Source organism: Diceros bicornis, chromosome 28 (assembly GCF_020826845.1).
Source record: "Diceros bicornis minor isolate mBicDic1 chromosome 28, mDicBic1.mat.cur, whole genome shotgun sequence".
NCBI classification, from domain to species: domain Eukaryota; kingdom Metazoa; phylum Chordata; class Mammalia; order Perissodactyla; family Rhinocerotidae; genus Diceros; species Diceros bicornis.
In genome coordinates this window covers 24942757-24964967 of record NC_080767.1, presented here as the reverse complement: position 1 = coordinate 24964967, position 22211 = coordinate 24942757, and the positions used below count along the sequence as shown (strand labels likewise).

The 22211-nt window shown below is 43.9% G+C and overlaps 1 protein-coding gene across 4 annotated transcripts in view; it reads left to right on the top strand.

Moving 5' to 3' along the window:
* ASTN2 (astrotactin 2) overlaps nucleotides 1–22211 on the top strand; it is an 831863-nt gene that overhangs the window by 109763 nt on the left and 699889 nt on the right. For all 4 annotated transcript variants that reach the window (XM_058523878.1, XM_058523879.1, XM_058523877.1 and 1 more), the window contains exon 2: nucleotides 10190–10377. In XM_058523878.1, the coding sequence (XP_058379861.1) occupies nucleotides 10190–10377 (188 nt within the window). The remainder of the gene's footprint in view (nucleotides 1–10189; nucleotides 10378–22211) is intronic.

Sequence of the window (22211 nt, the reverse complement as noted above, 5' to 3'; positions counted from 1 at the left end):
AATTCCTGCTTCATCACTTACTAGACAGATGATCTTAGGAAAGTCCAGTCATCTGTTGGGGCCTCAGATATTTCAGCTGAAAAATGGATATTCTGCTATCCATCTTATCTACGAGGTTTCCCATGAGGACTAACCTAGGCTATGAAGAAAATCTCCTAGTCTAGAGCCTGGCACATAAGTAGGTGTTGGTAAAAGTTAGTCCCAGTCTCCATTCTTTGGGCGCCCTCTCTGCATCAGTTTGCAATGTTGTGGAACGGGGAAGGGGGGAGGGGCAGAAAAACTGACTGACTGTTTGGATGCATTAAAAAAAAGCAAAAAAAAAGAAAAGAAATAGCAAACACACAGAGAAACCAAAGGGTCGTAGCAAAGCTAAATGACAAAGAAAGACCAAATGAAAACATGCAGCAAGGAGGGGGGCAAATGTTTCAGGAGAGAATAACTAGAGGTAATGAGAATCAATTCCATCAACCCTCTGTCTATTTTCAAATCTAATCTGAAATAGTATGCTTTTCTCCCTTGCCACTATCTCTCAATTCTTCTCTGCCTCTCCCTTATTTAACCAGGTATAACTATTATTTATCTCCACCAAGTGGCTGGGGAAAACAGTTTTGTGTAAAAGACACAGTTCCCAAAGGAAGTGGAAGTGGGCAGATTGGAGGCAAAAGCAGAGATGAACACTGACAGATCAGGGCAGGGAACAGGGGGTCAGACATACTCCTGGGATGTTCTTCTCCCACTGCTGCTGTAGGGCCTGGCTGTGTCATAGCCCCCACCATCTCTCTACCTCCTGTGCCCCCAGGCGACCTCCCAAACCCAGCACTACAGTGATGCCATCATGCAGGCATTTAACCTGGCCTGACATCAAGATCTCTTAGATTTGTTAAATGCCAGATTCTAGACTCTGCCTACTTGCCTTGTCCAAACTCCTGATAAGTGAGGAGCATTAACTCACCCCTCGTGCATGTCCCCATAATACCCCATGTGTCTTCTTTCGTGGCCAGTACCACATGATCATTGCCTCTGTTGATTTTCCTTTTTCTGCTCTGCTAGATGTGATTTACTTGAGGGCAGGGAACTCAGAAAATGTGCATTGAGTGATGCATTTGTTCAACAAATATTTATTGAGCACCTACTGCATGCTGAGCACTGAGGATAGGAATTACCTAGACAGATACAATCTTCTGCTATGAATGAATGAATGATTAAATGGATGATTGAATGAAGAAACTGAAGGAAGGAGAAATGCTACTGATGCTATTTAGTGGGAACTGAGGAAAATCCAGACCAGAATGGAATGTCTGTGAGGGCAGCAATCAAATTTATCTTTTTGTCCAGTCTATCAACAAGACCTAACACTGTGCTTGGCACATTTTAGACAGTCAGTAAATATTTATGAGAAGTGTATTGTTGAACGATGGGGATAATGATTGCATTTGCTCTCAGGACTAACTGTGGGACTTTGCAGATTTCCAAGCCCATTGCTAGGTATAGCCTTATTTTCTCTCAATTCTATGTTAGATGCGATGTAAGTAGGACAGATTGTGACCCCTCCACCAACTCCCACCCCCTCACTTTACAAATAAAGAAAATCATAGAGGCTTTGTGATTTGTCCTGAGGTAAACCAGCCAGTTGGTGCAGAGGTATCACACAAACCTAAGCTTCTGACTCCAGATTCAGTGTTCTTTTCACTGAACTAGGCTGTGGATTATTGATTAGGTCAGAAAGATTAGGATATATCCATCTATCCATCATCCACCCATCTGTCCATCCATCCATCCATCCACCCACCCACCCATCCATCCGTCCATTCATCCACCCATCCAATCACCCATCCATCCACCCATCCATCCATCCATCCATCCATCCATCCATCCATCCATCCATCCATCCATCCATCCATCCGTCTGTTCATCTGTCCATCTACCCATCCACCCACCCATCCATCCTTCCATTTGTCCATCCTGTCATTTTAATTTATGGCATTTGGAGAGCTTCATTAGCCTCTGAACTAGGGCTTGGTCTGGTTGCTCTGGTTCTAAGTATAGCCTGGCACTTATTTATTATTCTACTAGAAGATAGCTCATAAGTAAGAAGTGATAGCTTCTTTTTGCTTTCCTCTCTCCATACTCACTATACCAGTCTTTCTGTTTCCTCTGTAATGTTGAGCCTCTGTGTTTTTTACTGGCATCCTCCCACTGCACCCCTTTGCACGTTTACAACCCTCCTGCCTTCTTGCCTTCGTGCCACTCCTCCATCTGGAACACCCTCTGCCACGTGGCCACTTGTTGAAATCTTGCTCATCCTTTAAGATTCCTCCATGAAGATTTTCTAGATCCAGCAGTCGTCGTCTCCTCTCCTTTAAGCTTCCTACTTTGATTCATGGCTATTTATAACATGCTTTTTCTCCACTCCTTGGACTAAGCTCTTGAAGATAGAGTCCCTCATTGCCAGATTTTGGAAAAGGTTGGTTGACTAAATGAATCTTTAAAATGAGTATGTATTTGCATCTGCTGCCAAGGTAATATATATTCAATGTAAAAAATGTAGAAAAAAGTGAATCAGAACATGATTAAAATCACCTATGATCCCACCATTTAAAGAGTACCATTCTTGATGTTCCAGTGTATTTCTTTCCAGCTGTATATATACATACTTATATCTAAACAGAATCATAAGATTGTCTATTTTCTATATAAACTTCCTCTCTCTCTACATGAGAATCCGTGATCCTTGAAATTTAAAGTTATGTCTTTCTCTTCATTTGTATTCGCCTGAGTGCCTAAACTTGAGCCAGACGTTAAGAGTTATTATATGAGGATCAGGCCATCATTGACATCCTGAGTCGCCATCTCTTCTCTCTGTCTTCTGGGGATGCCCCTCTGAATTCAGATATGGGGTCAGCTCAGTTCAACTCACCAAACATTTATGGAGCCTTCTGCTCTCTATTTGGTCACTGTGTCAGGCACTAGACTACACGAATGTCTCTGATGTGTTCCTGCACTAGAGTTTAATGAGAGAGGTCAGCTGTATAAACAGGTCATTTTAACATAGATAAATACCAAAGACCAAGACAGCGGTAAAATAGGATGCTATAACAGTGTGTATGAAGTAATATGTAATAAATGTAACTGTGGAATGTTTATTGAGGATCTAGATTAATGCTAAAAGCTAATTTTTTGTATTATTTCATTTAATTCTCACAACAACCCTATGAGGCAGGTGCTACTATTATGATTTTTATGTGATAGGTGGAGAAGCTGAGGCACAAAGAAGCTAAAAAGCTTGTTCAGAGAAACACAGCTTGAACACAAGAGAGCTGGGATTCAAATTCATGCAGTTGGTCTCCAGAGTCTGTGATCTTATGCAGCATGCAATATTTCCTGTTTATGGAAGCACAAAGGAATACCTTGCTCATCTGGGGGTCAGAGAAGTCTCCCAGAGCAGGGGATGGAGTTGGGTAGGGAAGGCTATTCCAGACTCTGAAAAAGCATCTTCAAAGACATTAAATTGGGAAACAGCATAGTATGTCTTGGGGATTACATAGATGTTTGATCAGATTTCGTATATAAGCATAAGGAAAGAAATGAAAGGAGGTAAGGCAGGGGAGAAGTGCAGGTGCCAGGCTCGTGAAATTTAGTTTATCCTCAGGGGAATCAGGAACCATTGGAAGGTTTTGAGCAAAGGAGTGACATGGTCAGATTTCCAAGTTAGAAATTTAATCCTGGTAGCCATATGAAGGATGGTTGGAAGGAAGGAAGCCTGGAGGTAGGGATACCAATTGGGGCCTTCTGGATAGTCTCCATTTGCCCTTGAGATCCACTTTCCACCCTTCTCCCTGCTGTGTACTCTGGAAGGCTGACCTATACGATTTGCATCACCCTTGGGTGTTTGGTTGGAGTTGGCCCATGCAAGTCACCTGCAAGAGATTGGCAGGTATGACAGTGAGGTTGGAGCATTTATTACCCCACCATCTCCATGGTGGCCATGTCTTGTCAGTAGTTGGGTTGTTCTGCTGAAGGCCACAGCTCTTGTCTGGCAGCCCTTTCCTACGACTGTGGCTTTTTCAGGGTTTTAGAACCCTCCTTCCCCTTGGCCCTTTAGGCCTGCAGTGGTAGCAGCTCCTTGCTGTTGCCAACCTTGAGGTGCTTCATCATTGGTTTGCCTTAACTCTGCCTGTGAGGATTAATTTTGTATGTCAACTTGACTGGGCTAATGGATGTCCAGAGAGCTAGTAAAGCATTTTTCTGGATGTGTCTGTAAGGGTGTTTCTAGAAGAGATTAGCATTGGAATTGGTAGACCAAGTAAAGGACAAGGGCCTTCATCAATGTAGGTAGGCAACATCCAATCCATTGAGGGCCTGAATAGAACCAAAAAGTAGAATAGCGGCAAATTTGGCTCTGCTTGAGCCAGGACATCCATCTTTTCCTGCCCTGGGACATCAGCACTCCTGGTTCTTGGGTCTTCGGACTCAGCCCAGGACTTACACCATTGGCTCCCCTGGTTCTCAGGCCTTCGGGTTTGGACTGAAACTACACTACCAGCTTTCCTGGGCCTCCAGCTTGAAGATGGCAGATTGTGGGACTTTTTGGCCTCCATAATCATGTGAGCCAGTCCCTCATAATAAATCTCTTTTTATATACCTATCTATGTCCTATTGGTTCTGTTTGTCTGGAGAACCCTGACTAATACACTTCCAAAGCCTTTGCAAATGATCCCATCATTAAACACATCTCGATGACCTTACTGAGTGTGTCTTCTCTTTTCTGATGAGACCCTGATGGCCACAGAGCCATTTGAAGTAGTCCACGAGAGAGATGATGAAGGTTTGCATTAAGGCAGCCATTGCAGAGATGAAAATGAGGGCGTGTGTTCAAGATATGTTTCCCAAGCCTGCTCAGCAGGACTTGGTGCATAGAGGTGCCCGCCCATGGATACTGGAACAGCTAATGGCAAGAATGGTTGAAGTCAACATCATCACGTTTCCCAGCTCTTTCTGCCTAGGCAGTGAGTTCATCTCACGTAATATCTGCTTTCCCTGCTGCGAAGCAAAGACCATTTGCAAACTCATCAGAAGCGCTCTTTGGCCTTCTGCGAATAATCTGCTGGATGGTCAGCTGGTGCTGTGGAATCAGAAGGCTGGTTAGTTAGCCACTTGGGAGATGTTACCAAGATGGCTGGTGATCAGAAGTGCTGCTTATCTTCATAATGACCTTCAGAAATTAAATAAAAATACAATGAGTGCCGTAGATTAGGAAGAACAAGCCAATTAAAAGCACAACACGCCTTCGGGATTTTTTATTTCTTTTCCAGGAGGCTGAAAGGCATCTGTGGCTGCTGGGGCAGGATTGCGGTCTACCCAGAATCACTGATGAAGGCTGATCCTTTGCTTGGCTTTAGCGGGGCGGTTGAGGGGATTAGAGCCTATTGAATATTTTACGAGTTGCAGCCCAGGAGGGGAGAGCAGCGAAAGGTGAAAAGGCAACTCCTGTGTTTCTTTATGATTTCAAATAAAACCAAGCTCTTCTGTTTGGGAAGGAGGCAGGCGCTGGAGTCAGCCTACCGCCGGAAGGCATGGTGCACCAATTCTCCACTTTAATATCTGCTGTTTCATTTTATATTCATCATGTCAGCATAATCTGCCTTTATGGGAATCATCTTGGTTCCCGACCAAATGCGTTTAGTCCCCCTTTTGCTTTAAGTTTGATTGTAATATGACTTGAAGACTTCAATGAAATGTTTATATAGAAGGACTGGGGGAAAAAGAATGTGATTGGAAAATCAATCAGCGGGGAATTTCAAGAGCTGCCCTTGGATATGCTAGTATTTCTTTGACCTATTTTTAATGGACCCAGGACCGGCTCTCTGAACAAGTGTACTCCACTGATTCCCTACTGCATGCCAAATAAAATAGACTCTGTCACCAAGCATTCAAAGCCCTTAACTCTGTGTCTAAACTGCATTTCCAACCTGATATCCCCCCATACTCTTATTTGCTCATGCATGCAGCTTTTCTGCTCTGAGATACACAGCCACTCAGCCATCTCTATGCCTCCTTCTCTCTGAGGGCCCACTAAATGCCCATCCTCTTCAACACTCATGTTAGCACATTTTTGGAGTGGTGCTTGGTCTCCAAGGTGGGAAAGTCCTGTCCCAGCTTTGAGATCCCAATGGACCTTTGCGTATTCTTTCCTAGTTCTCTAAGGAGACTTACACTACCTTCATCGTTTTATTATGGACATGAGTAAGTACGTGTGTGTGTATGTGTGTATTGATAATTAGCAATTCAGTAATTATTCATTGAACACTTACTATATGCCAATCACTTTTCAAAGTACTTGAGATATGGCAGGAAGTAGGACACACGAGGTCCTTGCTGTCCCGGAGAAACAGACATTAAACACACGTTCAAGAAAATACATAAGGTAAATTTCTAATAATGATAAGTGCTCTAGAAAGTTTTTGTAAAGGAGATACGGCTGAGAGTGGGCGTGTGTGGAGAGGGGTACTTTAGCTAAGACTGGTATGGCCTCTTTGGGCAGGTGTCATTTGGACTGAGAGACAAACACTGAGAAGAAGCCGGCTTGCAAACTCTGGGTGGAAACTTCCAGACAGACTGGACAGAAAGTACTTATGCCCTAAGGCAAGAGGAAAGCTGGGCTGTTTGAGGAACAGCTGTAGAGCTGGAGCACACGATGAGAGGACAATGGTAGGAGGTGGGTCAGAGTAATGCACAGTCTCGTGGGCCACATTAAAATGGAGAGTATAGGCATGTGTGGGCAGAGACATGGGGGAGGGAGAGAGAGTAGAATTTCTGCTACTAAGCGACTATGAGCTTCCTAAAGGCAAGGCTATGTCTCATTTCACTCCATATTCTGAGCTCCTAAACTGCCTGCAATGGGGTAGATCCTCGATAAAGAGTGTTGAATGAATAAACAAACACAGGAATAAATGAATGAATGAGCAAATGAATGACCAAGGTCTTCTGCTTCTGCTAAAGCAGTTTTCTCTTGGAGGTGTCATGCCCCTCCTCGCACCCCGACCACAATTTCTTTTCTTTGTAATAGCATAAGTCCAGAGCTGTTCTCTGTGATTCAATATTTACTGTGTTTCACACACTGTTATTATCATTTAACGTTTACTGTCTGCTGACTGTGCACTCAGCGCTGTAGCAAACAAAGAGCTCAATCTAGTCTTGGTTCATGGGCTAATTTAGTCAAGGAGAAGGAGACGTTGTGAGAGAAACTGGCATAGTAGAAATTGCATGGACTGGAAATCCACTGGGTCCAGGCGGGGACAAATTTACCAGTAACCTTAAGCAAGAGACTAACCCTCTGTGAACCTCTGTTTTCTAATCTGAACATGGGGAGGACAAGCCTCGTGAGTGGTGGGATTTCAGGCACAGGCTGGGGAGAGCTCCAGGAGTAAGGAACACAGATTTCAGCAAGCATTCCTGCACTTACTCTGCCTCCATCTATACCAGGCTGTGTCAGCCAGATGTGACCTGCCTTGGGGCTTTCTGCCGGTGCCATTCCAGGGACTCTTAGCACAATAAGTGCCTGCCCAGCCCGTGGCACACAGATCCTCCTTCTTGAGCTGCCGAATGAGAGACGAGTATTTCCAGAGACAACTCTCAGCCCTGGGTACCCTGGGCATCTGGTTCTGGCTTTGCTGCACTGAGAGGAAAGTGAGTGAGCTACTGAGCAAGTGCCATTTACCATAATGTCTTCACCTTGCCTCGGCCCAGATGGCCGGCTGCCAGAGAAGCTGCTGCCAAGGCCTCGGGTGCTGAGGCAGGGAGGTGGGATGGTGGGAGGAGAGAAGATGCTGGGGAGAGACCTGCTTCACAAACTGGGCACCTAGCCAGTCTCCTCCCCTGGGGCCAAAGAGTAAGCTGGGGCTTCCATGTCCAAGGAGCTGATGAACTCTTGTGATTAACTCCAGCCTTGCTCAAGTCGTGGTGTAGCAAGGGAAACCCAAGCAGGTTTTCACTTGTTCTGATAACTTACTATGTTCTTTCCGCTTTGTCTTTTACTTGGAATGAGGTGGGAGGCCATTGAGGGTTTAGAGCAGAGGAGAGACATGAGCTGATCAATGCTGTGGCAGGATTCCTCTGGCTTCCGATGGAGAATAGACAGAAGAGGCAAGAGTGGAAGAAGAGAATCAAGTTAAGAAGCCCTTGCAGGGCTGGCCCCGTGGCTTAGCGGTTAAGTGCATGCGCTCCGCTACTGGCGGCCCGGGTTCAGATCCCGGGCGCGCACCGAGGCACCGCTTCTCCGGCCATGCTGAGGCCGCGTCCCACATACAGCAACTAGAAGGATGTGCAACTACGACATACAACTATCTACTGGGGCTTTGGGGGACAAAAAAGGGGAGGATTGGCAATAGATGTTGGCTCAGAGCCGGTCTTCCTCAGCAAAAAGAGGAGGATTAGCACGGATGTTAGCTCAGGGCTGATCTTCCTCACACACAAAAAAAGAAAAAAAAAAAGAAAAGAAGCCCTTGCAGTAAGCCAGGCAAGAGGGGATGGTGCTTCGGCCCAGGTGGCTCCAATGCAGGAGCTGAAAAGGATTGAATTTAGACTGGCTTTTGAACGATTTCTTGATGGAGCGGATGAGTAGCGGGACAGAAAGCAAGCGGTCAAGGATGTCTCAAGGTCTTTTTCAGAGCAGCTGAAGGTGATTTAGATTCTGTCCCTATTAATAACAATAATGATAATAAATATTAATAGCTAACTTTTTATAGCACTTCTTAAGTGCCAGATTCTCTTCCCCTAAGGACTTCTGATTGTGAACTTTAAGGAGTTAGAGTCTATTGGGAATGGATGATATAAGAATGATTCAGTAGAATTTGGTGAGCTAACATCATCTCCTCATCTCTTCAAGGCAACTCTTTCATTCAGTGTCGCCAGATATGCTGGGGACTGCAGTAGGGCATGGGGAGAGTTGATTGCATAAGAAGGTGTAACTCAGTTTACTCCATTAGTCCTCAAGAGCACCTGTGTGTGTATGTACATGAGGCCTTTGGGAACCTAGGAATACTGCCTCTAGGTCAGTTCTGTGTCTTGAAATGAGGGACCAGAGTTCCAAGCCTCAGACGCTATAAAGGCTACTTGTCTACTGATGGATTACCTCTGTCTCCTGTAGTAGCTCTCACTTGAGTGAAGACCTGATAATTCTCCAGGAACTCCCCAACCCTTTTCTTTTCTTCACAAGACACACTGATAGGCCTTGTCTTTCTAGGACATTTCCAGGGACACATCTGTTTGGTAGACAGCACTAAGAAAAGATTGTGTGATCCCAGTGCAAGGACACTTTTGTTACCTTATGCTGTCGCCTTTCTTACTTAATAAAAGGCTATGTTGGTATGATTGTATTGAATGGAAGTACTATTAAAATGATATATATTTAAAGAATCTACAGAGGGAAAAACAGCATAGAGGCAAGTTAGGAACTTCAAGTCAGGGGACTTTACAATTTACTAGAAAGTTCTAACTTCTCATTGGTTATAAGAGAACAGTAGGGTAGGACAGTGGCTTTTCAAGTATTTTTAAGCCATGGAAACCTTTGTGTCAACAATCCCTTGCTTGGGAGTGCAGTATATACACTACAAAAAAATGGAGCTGCTCTGATTGGAGCAGGAGAAATGGCTCAGAACAACTCACTTGCTAAGCTCCTTTCCCATAAAGAATGATCCTGAGGCACCTCACTGGCCTGGATGTTCTCTTGGGCCTTTCCAGCTCTGAGGTTCTGCAGTTCTGCCATAAGCACTTCCAGATCAGCTTCTAGAGAATTCATGCTCTGAACTGCCACTCTTCTCATAGATGTTGTCCCTTCACCTTCTTCTAGTTCCATGGCCTCAGAAGAATGTAAGCACTTTAACCTCTTGCTTAATTTGCTTCCACTGTTGGAGTAGAATGAATTACTTTATCATGCTATAAATAGGAGCCCCAGACAGACCTGGGTTTAAATCCTGCCTCTGACACTGTGTTGTTGGGGAGAACCTTGGCTACAGTTGACCCATTTATAAATGGAAGTGATGATCTCTGGTTCATAGATTGGATGTGGGGAAAGATATCCTGGTACAAAGTAGGTGCCTTTGGAGCTCCTGAATATGTGTGGCTCCTTCCCTCCCTGGAGCACCGAGGCCGGGCATGCAGCTCACCCAGCACCTTGGGTCTTGTCTTGCAGAGATGTCGGGCACGGCAGCGGACATCTCCCTGGTGCACTGGAGACAGCAGTGGCTGGAGAATGGCACCTTATACTTCCACGTCTCCATGAGCAGCTCCGGGCAGCTGGCCCGGGCCACCGCCCCCACCCTCCAGGAGCCCTCGGAAATTGTAGAGGAGCAGATGCACATTCTCCACATTTCCGTGATGGTGAGTGAGTGGGAACGAGGTGGGGGGCCTGGAGAGGACAGGGGAGGGCGAGGTGGAGAGAGGACAGAGGAGGGCAGGGGATTGCCAGCCAACGGAGGGAAAGAGCTGGCACGGTGTGAGAGGTTAGAATGATAAACAGAAGGTCAGATGGATTCATGGTGTCACTTGGACTGATGCATACCCATCCATCATCTGTCAGCTGTGACAAACTAATTGTGCTTCAGAGAAGAAAATCAAGGGTCTGCAACTCCTTGGCCTTTTGGCCGACATCTCTGGGAATAGCTGTTTAACATCTGTCACGTGCTTGGCCTGTTTTGCCCAGGGCTGAGGTTCAGTGCTGCAGAATACAACTGGCCTTTCCAAGAATGACTGAACAACAAAATTGGAACAAAATTGGCATGGAGCTGCCCTTTCACAAGCGCCCTTAATGTGCAAGGTGCTCTAACCCTTGCAACACCTCCTGCAGTGTAGACACTACATGGTGGCCCCTGGAGCAGGGCTGAGCATAGCTGGTGTGATCCCACATGGAAGCTCCTCCATTACCCTCACTTTATAGTTGTGAACAGTTCTTCAGAAGGGCAAAGAAACTTGCCCAAGGTCACCTAGCTAGTAAAAGACGGAGCTGCTCTTGGATGTTCGAACCCAAGCATGTCTGGCTACAAAGCCTGGACTAGGTCCTCTACACTCTGTTTCTCTCAATGCAAGAATTTACTGAGTATCTACCGTGGGTCAAGCACTGCGCTGGGCACAGTTGTGGACATTATCTCATTGTGTTCTCACAATGAGATATGCGTGAAGTCAGGCATGTCACCTCATGTTAGAGATGAAGTTACGGGCACAGAGAAGTGAAGTGACCAGCCACCTCTGTTGGCCCCATGATCTAGAACCTTCTGAGTCTGCTGCCTCCTCCGAGAAGGCTACTAGAGCTGAAATCACTTGAATGATAGTCTAAATGCGTGGAGGCTATATTAATGGTTTCTTTAAAAAGCTGTAATTAATGGCTTTGTGCAGTAGATAGAAAAAAGCAGATTCAGTGTGTGGGATGTATGGGGTCTAATTGGCTCAAGAAGAGATCGGATAACAGCTACAGCTGACGTCCCCTAGTTCTGTTCACTCCTCAAGTCACTCTTACGTTATTTTCTCCTTTAGCACAGCTCTGCCAGATGCATGAGGGTCGGAAATGTTATTCCCCACCTATGTGTGAGGAAGGTATGGCTCAGAGAGAGGAAGTGATTGGCATAAGGCTACTCAACAAAGTAGGGCTACCACCCACCCCTTCATTTCTTCCTTCCATTCCAGTCAACAGTATTTATTGAAAGTCTACAGTGGAGCCGATCTTTGCTTTTGGTCTCTGTTCTCTTGGTTCCTCTTCAACTAACACTGTGCATTAGACATTCTGATTAGGGCTGAGTAAGAGCTTGGAAGTTTTCTCTTTTTGGAAAAACACACACATACCCCAGCCAGACAGCAACGTTAATTTTGGACCTAACGCATGCTTATCACGTGGAGGAACAAATCAAGGCCTTTGTGTTATTCATGGAATGAGTGTGATAGACTTTTCCCATGTATATATTTAGCCAATGATGCAGCCACACACCAAGCCAAGTGGGGGCCTGCATGCTAACTTTGGGGGGCAAGTTTGTAAGCACCATCTCAGGGTACTTGCTGAGTTCCTCATGGGGTCTGGGCACTGTCTCGCGTAAGAAGGGTTGAAGGGGCGTGACTGCTCTTCTTTTAATTTTTGAGAGTGAGACTTGGTTTTGACTAATATTATTAAGCATTTTCTGTGTTCTGGCACAACGTTTACTTACATACATCCTTCCCGTAAGCCAGTAACGTAGATAGTACTATCTCAATTATAAATGATCTTAAATGAACTTTCTCTGCCTCCAGGCCCAATGTTAGTTCCACTAAATCAGACTGTCACCCCAAGGACTATAGGTATTTCTTACCTTTCCCTTCTGCTCATTGAGTTCAGCTTGGAAAGAAGAACTCACTAAGACCCAGATATCTCTGAGATTCCCTGTAATTCAGGATGTGGCTGGCAGAGTAGGCCATGTGGAAGTTGGCACACTTCAGACCTGCCCTGTCCACGTGCTGAAGTGGCCCAAGGCTACCACCTTGTGGTTTCACCAGTTCTTTTCCTCCTTCAGGGCTCCAAAAGCTACATCTTTCCTGTCCTCACCTTACCCTCAGGAGACAGAGTCATGTCCAGGAAATGTTGAACCCCAAGGCATCCATTGATGGCAGCCCAGCCTCTCAGAGGTGGGGGACGCCTCAGAGAACACTGCCATCTCTCTAGAGGTAGGGTGACATGGAGATTACAGCATAGATTTCAGAGCCCAAGTGCCTGGATGTAAAGTCCCATGCTGCCACGTCACACTCTGGGTGATCTTGGGCAAAGTATTTAACCACTCCATGCCTTTTTTTTTGTCATCTATAAATGAGGGTTATGGTAATACTTGTTGTGTAGGTACACCAAGCACTTGGTTCAAAGTTGCTTGGCACATAAGAGCATTAGCTTTTGTTATTACTGACACTTTTATTATTGAGATGTGCTGATGTATTATACCCTTTCATTTCATAGATGGATAAACTGAGGTCCAAATACAGGCTAGGACTGCTCCAGGATCCCCTAGCTGGTCAGTGGGGCTTGGCCTGGAGGACAGGCCTCTCTGTGGCTCAGACTCTGTCCTTGACATTCTGGCTGCAGATGGTTCAGCTAGAACAAAAAGAGTTTGTGCCCTCTCCTAGCCCCACCAAAGCAACCATTCAAAATAACATTCGTAGTGGCTGGAATCTGTCTTTATGTTTCACAGATGAGAAATCTGAGACTCAGTGAGTTTAGTTGACTTGCCTAAAGCTACATGGCTAACAGGAAGGCAGTTCTGGGACCTGGCTTTTCCCAAGATTCCAAATTCATGTCACATGGCTACTCATGACATCACAGCTCTCACTGTGTTGAATTTCGCATTGTTTTGATGTTTGTTGAAGATCTGAGATGGTTTGTGGGAAGACCTAAATCATCCAGTCAAATCTCAAAGAAATCTGGAGGTCAGGAACAATGGTCTCCATCATCTTCTTAGCACAAACATCCTGTCCACCCATGCAGAGTGACCAGCTCCTGCTCAGCCACTGGAACCTGCCACAATCCATGCTTACTGAAGTGGAACCAGCATGCTCTATTGGGCTTGTTAAGTCCTGAGTTGAGCATCTGCTTTGTCCCTGAAGGTCACATCATCTGACAATTAATATCCCAAGGGTCATGTAACAAGGAGGTATTGAAGAACAACAAGGAGGCCAGAAGAAGGGAATGGAGGGTCATCTCATCTAATCCTCTGCTCCAGGTTCAGCTTCTCTGAGCAGTCACGTGCCTGCCTCAGCCATGCAGGCAGCATGATGCAGAGAAGAGAGCAGAGGTTTCAAATCCACAGTCTCTCTTACTTCCTGTTTCCTGATGGTTTTACTCTGGGGGAGTCCTTTCACCTCTTTGAGCGTCGTTTTCTTTTTCTATGAAACATAACTGATCATACCAATCTCACAGGGCTATTGAAAGAATGGAAGAAATATATAAAGAGTACTTAATATTGTGACACATCGTAAGCACACAAAAACGGGCTGTTAAGATTACCATTGCAGCAGTGTTTAAGGGACTCTAATCTAGGAGTAAGAAGACATTGGGTTTAGTCTTATTTTTGCTGCTCTTTTGCTATCTGATCTAGAGAAATAATTTTAATACCTGACATTACTATTTACTATGCTAGGTAGTGTTCCAAATTTTGTTTTTGTGCATTATTAAATTTAATCCCCATGACAAATCTTAAGGTGGATACTATTATTATGTTTATTTCATAGATGAGGAACCTGAAATGTTAATAAAATTAATAGCTGTTGTGTGATTTGGTCATACAAAGGTTAAGTGGTAAAACCAGTGTTTCACTCTATATAGGCTGACTCCAGAACTTCCACCCTTAATCTGTATGGTGCCACCATTTCTCTTCTCTGTGCTGGCTTAAATTATAAGACATTATGGGTAAATTCTTACAAAGACTTCCTCCTTACATGGAATCCATGGTTATATTAACAGAGTTTGTGACTTGCAAGTCAACTCCAAGATTGAATCATGCCTCTGTTAGTAGCTTTATGACCTTGGCCAAGTCAACCTCAGCATCTGAAAAATTGATGTAATATTCCCCAATTTTTAGTTTTTCTAAGTACCAAATGAAGTTAAACATTCAAGTTTCCTGCATAGTGAAAATAATGGCTACCATCTTTGAGGACTTTGTGTATGCCAGGCACAGTCTAGGTAGAATATATGCATTATTCCACTAAATTGTTCTAATGCTGTATAAGATAGGTACTGTTATTGTCCCTCATTTACAGATGAGGATCCTGGGAGTTAGTGAGGTTTTATAACTTGCTCCAGTTCACATCATCAATGAGCACTGAAGCTGAGATTCCATCTCCTATCCGTCCACATTGAAAGTCTTTGCTCTTGGGCATAATTCTGCATGGTGCAGCGCCTGACTTTCAACAAATGCTCAGAAAGTGGGAGTTGTTATTAAAATGTTAGCTGCAGTACCACATTGGTGACAAAATATTGTGAGACAGGAGATGAAAGGAAATGTTTGGTTTGGTGAGGAAGAAGAGAAGACCTTTGAGGATACGTTTCTTTCAAAAGGACCATCCCGTAGAAAATGCTGCAGATTTATACTGGAGGGCCTCAATGAGGGGGAACTACAAGGGACCAGAATTCCTGTTCATGCCTGGATAAACCTTTTAAAGTATTTGAGCTATCCAGCAGTGGAGTGGAGTGAATCAGGGGATAGAGTTTCTTGTCTCTGGGGGTATGCAAGCAAAGGCTAGATGCCCTATTCGTCAGGATTTTTAGAGGAAAAATAGTTAAATTAGATGACTGTTATAGTTCCTTCCAGCTTACAAGATCTATGATTCTATGGCATGGTAATATATAGAAAAATACTTTGAGGATTATAAAGTGCCACATAAATCTAAGGAATTATTATTACCATTCTCAATCATTAGCTTCATTTAAAGGGTCTGTGTGATATGGGGATAATACTTTTTAAAGCTTTCTGTGAAAAATGACTTTAGATCATTTCCCCAACCGTTGCATTTAGTCATTCACAGTATATCATGCATTCCTTAGTTCATTGATTTAATCACTCAATCATGCAACGGTTTACTTGCCTACTAAACCTAACAATGAAAATCATATCTGCTAGAAAGAAAGAAAAAAGAAAGCTTTTAAAAAATCAACCACAAGCTTGGAACAAGCCAACTATATGGGATCTGATTTCTAAAAGTGCTCCTAGATTTTAAGTTGGATTAATGAATGACTAGTTCTGTGAATATCTAGTTTTAGAGGTTCTAAATGTTACTTGAAATATCGTGCTTACTTTTGGAGATCATATGTCAAGAGAAACAATAAAGAACTAGAAAAGTTATGAGAAAATAATCAAGACAGTGAAGAATCTTAAAATAATAATGCTAACAAGCTAATAAGCATTATGTTATAATGCTTAGTTAGTATTACAGTAATTGACACCTATTTAAATCATTTAATTCTTACAATAATCCTAATTCAACAGATATCATTATTACTCCTATTCTACTTAGGAGAAAGTGTAGACACAGAGAATGTAAGTAACATGCAAGAGCCCAGTGTCCCAAGGTTCATATTCTGGCTCCATAACTGACCCACTGGCTATGTGACCTGGGCATGTTTTTTCCCTCTGCTTCCATTTTCTCTTCTGTAACGGAATGAAGATGGAGGTACCTGCCTATGGGGGCTATTGTGAGGATGACCGAAGATGATACACATAAAGCACATATGCTAGAGCCTGACACATAGTGAGGTCTTCGTAAGTGTTAGGAGTCTGCTCTTTATAAGTGTATTAGTTTCCTAGGGCTGCCATAACAGAGTACCGCAAACTGAGTGACTTCAACAACAGAAATGTATTATCTGACAGTTCTGGAGGCCAGAAGTCTGAGTTCAAGTTGTCGGCAGGCCATGCTCTTTCTGAAGGCTCCAGAGCGCTCCCCTAGCTTCTGGTAGTTCCTTGGCTTGTGGCAGCATAAATCCAGTCTTCACATGGTGTTCTCCTTGTGTGCATGTCTGCCTCTGTGTCCAAGTTTTCCCGTTCTTATAAGAACACCAGTTACATTGGATTGGGACCACTCTAATGACCTCATTATAAATTGGTTACCTCTGTAAAGACCCAATCTCCATATAAGGTCACATTCTGAGGTACTGGGGATTAGGAGTCCAACATGTCTTTTTAGGGGGACACAGTTCAACCAATATTGCTGTTGCCATTGCAACCAATAGTGCTATTGCTGTGTTATTCATAAGTGATATTATTGAAGGGTGCCAGGTGGGAGAAGCCAAGCCATTACAGACTGCAGGTCCCAAAAGCCTTTCAGAGAGAAGGCAGAGTAGTGGGGGACACATCCTGTCTAACAGGAATAATTTTAAAAGGGAAAACTGCAAAAATCCAGTGGCAGAAAAACCATGTGGTTCACATAGCACAAAAAGCTATGGCCCGGGACTCAGGTGTCCCAGCCCTGCCACTCACGTGCTCCATGACCTTATGCAAGTCACATTTGCTTCTTAGCCTTAGGATCGCCATCTGTAAATTGAGATCATTAAGCTTAGATCAGTTGCCAAGACATGATGAAGTTTGGCATTACAGTGATCCCAAGTACATTTTTATGTAAGTGGGCCATAACTCATGAATCTCATTTACTTTTTTTTTTCCAGAAATGGTATTTTTAAAATCACAAATAAGTTGTTTAATTAAAAAGAATTTAAATCACATGAAATTTTTAGCTTGGCCTTGACTTACCTCAACAACAAAGGTTTGGTAAATGCCTGCAAGATCTCTAGGTCGCCTTATGAGAAAATTAGGAGAATAATCCATGCCTTCTGTCTGTAGGAAATGTGACTTATCTTCCACAACACTTAGGGATGCAGCATAAGGAAGTGCAATGAACATGGAGTTTGGTGTAGGAGGCCTGGTTTCAAGCTTAGACTGTATCTCATACCAGCTGTAGAGATTTGGACAAAACTTCACCTCTCTGAGCTACTCGTTTGGTCATTTGCAAAATGGAAATAAAATTAAAATCATAAGATTGAACTGAGATCGTGCACATGAAAGCATTTGGCTAGATTTTCCCAAAAGCAATGGAACTAAAAAATATGGTTGGAATGTTGGAGCTGAAATCACCTTAGACCTTGCAGAATCCAACTCTTCTAATGAATCAGCTTCCTCTTGTTTATTCTACAAACAAATCTCTCTGAATCTCAGTGAGTGACCAAACAGCACTTTATTTCTCATGCACGTTACATGTCGGCAGCTGCAGTGGCTCAGCTCTGCATGTCTTCTCATTCTGGAACTTTGGCTGAAAAGGAGCCCCAGTCTGAGACGTTTGGTTTTCATGGCAGAGGGAGTGAGCAAAAGAGCTGGCAGAAATCGAGGATGCCTCTTAAAGCGGATGCTCAGATGTGTCTTCTCTCACATTCTGTGGGCCTAAGCATACAGGCCCAAAGCAAATGGCAGGGGTATGCAGTTCTTTACAGAAAATGATCGTGTGCACGATGGCAAACAACAATAGACTATACCCCACTTTCGTTTTACAGGTGGAGAAAATGAGGCCAGAAAATGGATGTTCTCCATCCCTACCCCATTCATCTGGGCTGATGATCAAGCCCAGAAGGAAAAGGTTGACAAAGGCATCCTGGAGGTGGCAAGAGGCAACTCAGAAGGGAGCCTGAAGGCAGTTCCTTTGAACCTTCTGGCCAGAACAGAATGCAGGATGGGAGTGAGCATAAGAAAAAAAAATGTGCATGATGTGAGACAGAGGGAGGCAGAGAGAAACACAGACAGGAAAAACAGACATCCACCGATATTTATTGAGAAACTATTCTATACTAGGTGTCAACTTAAAAAGCAAATTTGCCTGTTATTTTATCTCAAAATGGATTTATTCAGGAATAGCCAAAAAAATTGCAATTCTGGATGTGCGTGCTATGGCAAACCATAGGCAAATCCAGCAAACAAAGAAGAGAAATTGCTTTTTTTGAGAAAAACGGGGAGTAGGGAGGGGCTGTTCTAAAGGAAAGTCTGTTGGAGGAAAGTAACAGTTCAGGGCAGCAATGGGCTTCTCAGTGGCTGAGCTGCAGCATTTCTCATTGGCTGGGCTGTTGCCAGATGGGGAGAGAAAGCTTCCTTCGCAGTAAAGTAGTTTTTCCTCTGGTCTAAGATGCAAACCTTCAGCTCTTCCTGGTTAGTGTAATTGATGATGTGTGATAGGGCATGAGAGTTCCCCCTATAGGCCTTCCCAACTCCAGTTTAGTTAAGGTTTCTTTTATTAATTTCCACATAGGTATATAGAAACTACCAGTGACAGAGAGAAATAAAGGGAAACTGAGAAAAAGGGAGCCAAGGACAATGAGAGAGACGTAGAAAAATAAAGGCAAATTGGCAGGAATAAGCAGAAAAAGAGTTAGCAATAGAAGCAGAATCAGGGGAAGAGGAAACAGAATAAAAGAGAAGGAGGAAGCCACACAGAGAGAAGTAAACAGGAAAGAAAACAGAGAGCCTAGTGACAGGGGCAGGTAGAGCCCAGTGCCCAGGCAGAGCGTGGAGGGTGGGCTGCAGGGCTGAAGGGCTGGGCACTAGGAGAGATGAGGAGGCTGAGGAGGAAGTCAGGCAGACAGAGGCAGCATCCAGCAGAGACAGGGCAGGTCTGAAGTGGGGCACCGGGCACAGTGGATCTCAGAAGAGGCAGCAGAGGGGAAGGTGGATGAGGCTGCACTGTCAAGTCCTGGAGAAGGGGAGGGGGAGGGGAGATCCAGAGACCCGCAGAGAAGCAAAGTGGGGAGGGGCCAGACAGGTTGGCTGAAGAGTCAAGACCAATGACCCTTTGGTGGCCACTCCCCACCTCCTTTGCTTCAGCCTCTTGTTCCACGTTTTATTTTCCTTCAAAAACTTGGGGCTTTTGTACGGTATTCTAATGACACGGAATGAATGAATGGGTGTGTGCGCATGTGCGGTGCACTGTTCTCGCTGTTTGCTCCCTTCCCGCATGCCCTGAGTTGCCCACCGTAAAAATGGGATGTGAGCTGAGCTTTGGACACATTGAAGCTTCCACCTCCCCCTTAAATTAATTCCCCTATCTCCTCTCTCCCACATCCTCAGAAGGCAGCTTAGTCTGGTGGAAATGTGGGTTTGGAGACACTACAGATGTATGTTCAAATTGTGACTCTTTCTCTTATTGCTGTTTGACCTTGGGCACGTTCTTGAACTTCCCTGATTCTTACTTTCTCCTGCATTTTCAGTGAGGCTGTGGATGCCTTAGTCGTGGGGCTGAGGGGAGAAATAGATGATAAAAGACGCATAAAGTGCCTCAGAACAGCACTCAGAGAAGGTCCCTTTCTTTTCCTAAATATTTCCTCCTAATTAACCATCGTGCATGGCCTTTGCAATATCCTTTGAGCCAAGTTGGGCAGGAGTTATTAAGAATATCGACTCTAAAATACTGATATAAATAATTGCCTAAATAAGTAAATGGGATAGAAGAGATAGCTCTTCTTTACAGTAGAATCCCAGTTAACTGTAAAAGGAAAGTGGGAAACAGAAAGCCACCATTAGACAGTCACTGCTGTAATAATTACTACTGACGAGATCCACCGATGTATACTAAAATTAATGGTTGAAACTTCAAGAAGAAGCAAGATATTTGCAGAGTCTCAAAGTATCACATACCCCCCGGATATTTATTAATTACGAAAGGAAAATAGTGACTTTACAGTGGAGAAATCTGGCAGATACCACTTGCATTAGCTTCCTAGGGCTGCTGTAACAAATTACCACAAACGGGGGGGGCTTAAAATAACAGAAATTTATCCTTTCACAGTTTTGGAGACCAGAAATCCAAAATCAAGCCTCAGCAGGGCTGCGTGCTCTCTGGGGGATATTCCATTCCTTGCCTCTTCCAGGTTATGGTGGCTCTTGGGCTTCCTTGGCTTGTGGTTATGTAACTCCAATTTCTGCCTTTGTCTTCACATCACCTTCTCCTCTGTGTCCTCTCTTCTGTGTCTCTCATATGGACATGTGTCATTGGATTTAGGACCCGCCTGGATAATTCAGGATGATCTCCTCCTTGTAAGATCCTCAACTTAATTATGTCTGCAAAGATCCTTTTTTCCAAAAAAGGTCACAGTCACAGCTTCAAAGGATTAGGATGTGGACATATCTTTTTGGGGTCCACCATTCAACCAAATGATCAAGGTTAACACCACCAAGAATAAAACGTATCGACATCATGAGTCCCCTGATCGGAGGAACAGAGAAGGGCACAATGCCATTGCTGTAGAATTCTTGCTAAAAATGTGTAACCTCGTTCTAATCATGAGAAAATATCAGACAAACCCAAAGTGTGGGACATTCTACAAAATAACTGACCAGCACTCTTCAAAAGTGACATGATGATGAGAGACAGGAAAGACTGAGGGCTTGTCACAGATAAGAGAAGACGAGCGAGGCATGAAAACTAAATGCTGTGTGGGATCCTGGATTAGGTCCTGGACCAAAAAGAAGAACATTAGTGGAAACCCTGGTGAAATTCCAATAAGGTCTGTGGTTTAGTTAATGGTATTGTATCATTGTTAATTTCCTGGTTTTGGTTATTCTATTTTGATTATGTGATGTGTCAACTTTAGGGGAAGCTGAGTTAAGAGTATAGAGGAGCTCTCTGTACTAACTTTGCAACTTCTTGTGAGTCTATAATTATTTCAAAATAAAAGAGTTCAAGACTTTTAAAAAAAAAGAATATCAACTCTGGAACAGGATTCTCCCTGGGTTAGAATCCTGGCGTCACCACTTAACTCGAGGTGCGACAGTGGTTAACTTACTGCTCTGTGCCTCAGTCTCCTCCACTGTAAAATGGTGATTACATCATGAAATTAGAATAAGGTAACATATGTAAATGCTATACAAATGTTGTATCATCAGTTTCATTCTATTGCTGCTGTTATTGTTCCTATTTCTCAAATGATAAAACCAACACCTAGAAAGTTACGATGACTCTCTCCTAAGATCACACAGCCAGTGCCCGAGGCCGGAATTAAACTTAAGTTTCTGATTCCCAGTCATCTCTCTACTCTGTGGTGTCTCTTCTCTTACAGGGGCAAGGATGGGTAAGGACCTTTTAGGGGCCCATTTCCATAATCATCTCATTTCCATACTCTACGTGTTGTTAAGGTGCTCCTCACCCTGGACTGCGGAAGAAGGCAGCTAGCTCTCCCTGGCCATGAATACATAAAAGTGATGAAAGCAGAAATTTCTGACTTAATTCTCAAAAAAAAAAATAAAGCTTTTTTAAAACTCATTTAGTCCAACTCCCTCATTTTAGAGTGAAACAGATACAGAAACAAAACCTATAGGTCTCAAAGAGTGACTCAGTCAGTGTCACAAGGCAGGTCAATGACAGAGCTGGCTTTCCCATCTAGATCGTAGGACGGGTTGTGTGTGTGTGTGTGTGTGTGTGTGTGTGTGTGTGTGTGTGTCTGTGTGTGTGGTCGCCACTGCACCACACTTTCTAAACCTTCTCCAGCTGTGATCTGCACTCAGCAGAAAGCCTCTGGCTCCATGCGGTGGGAGCCATACACATATAGCTTCAGCACAACGATATTTCATTTCATTGTGGTAATCATCCTGTCTGCAAATCTACCAATACGGCAAACAATTACCCAATTCAAACTTCTGCTGCTAATGTTCCCCAGCTCAAGGGCGTCTTTAATAGCCAAATAA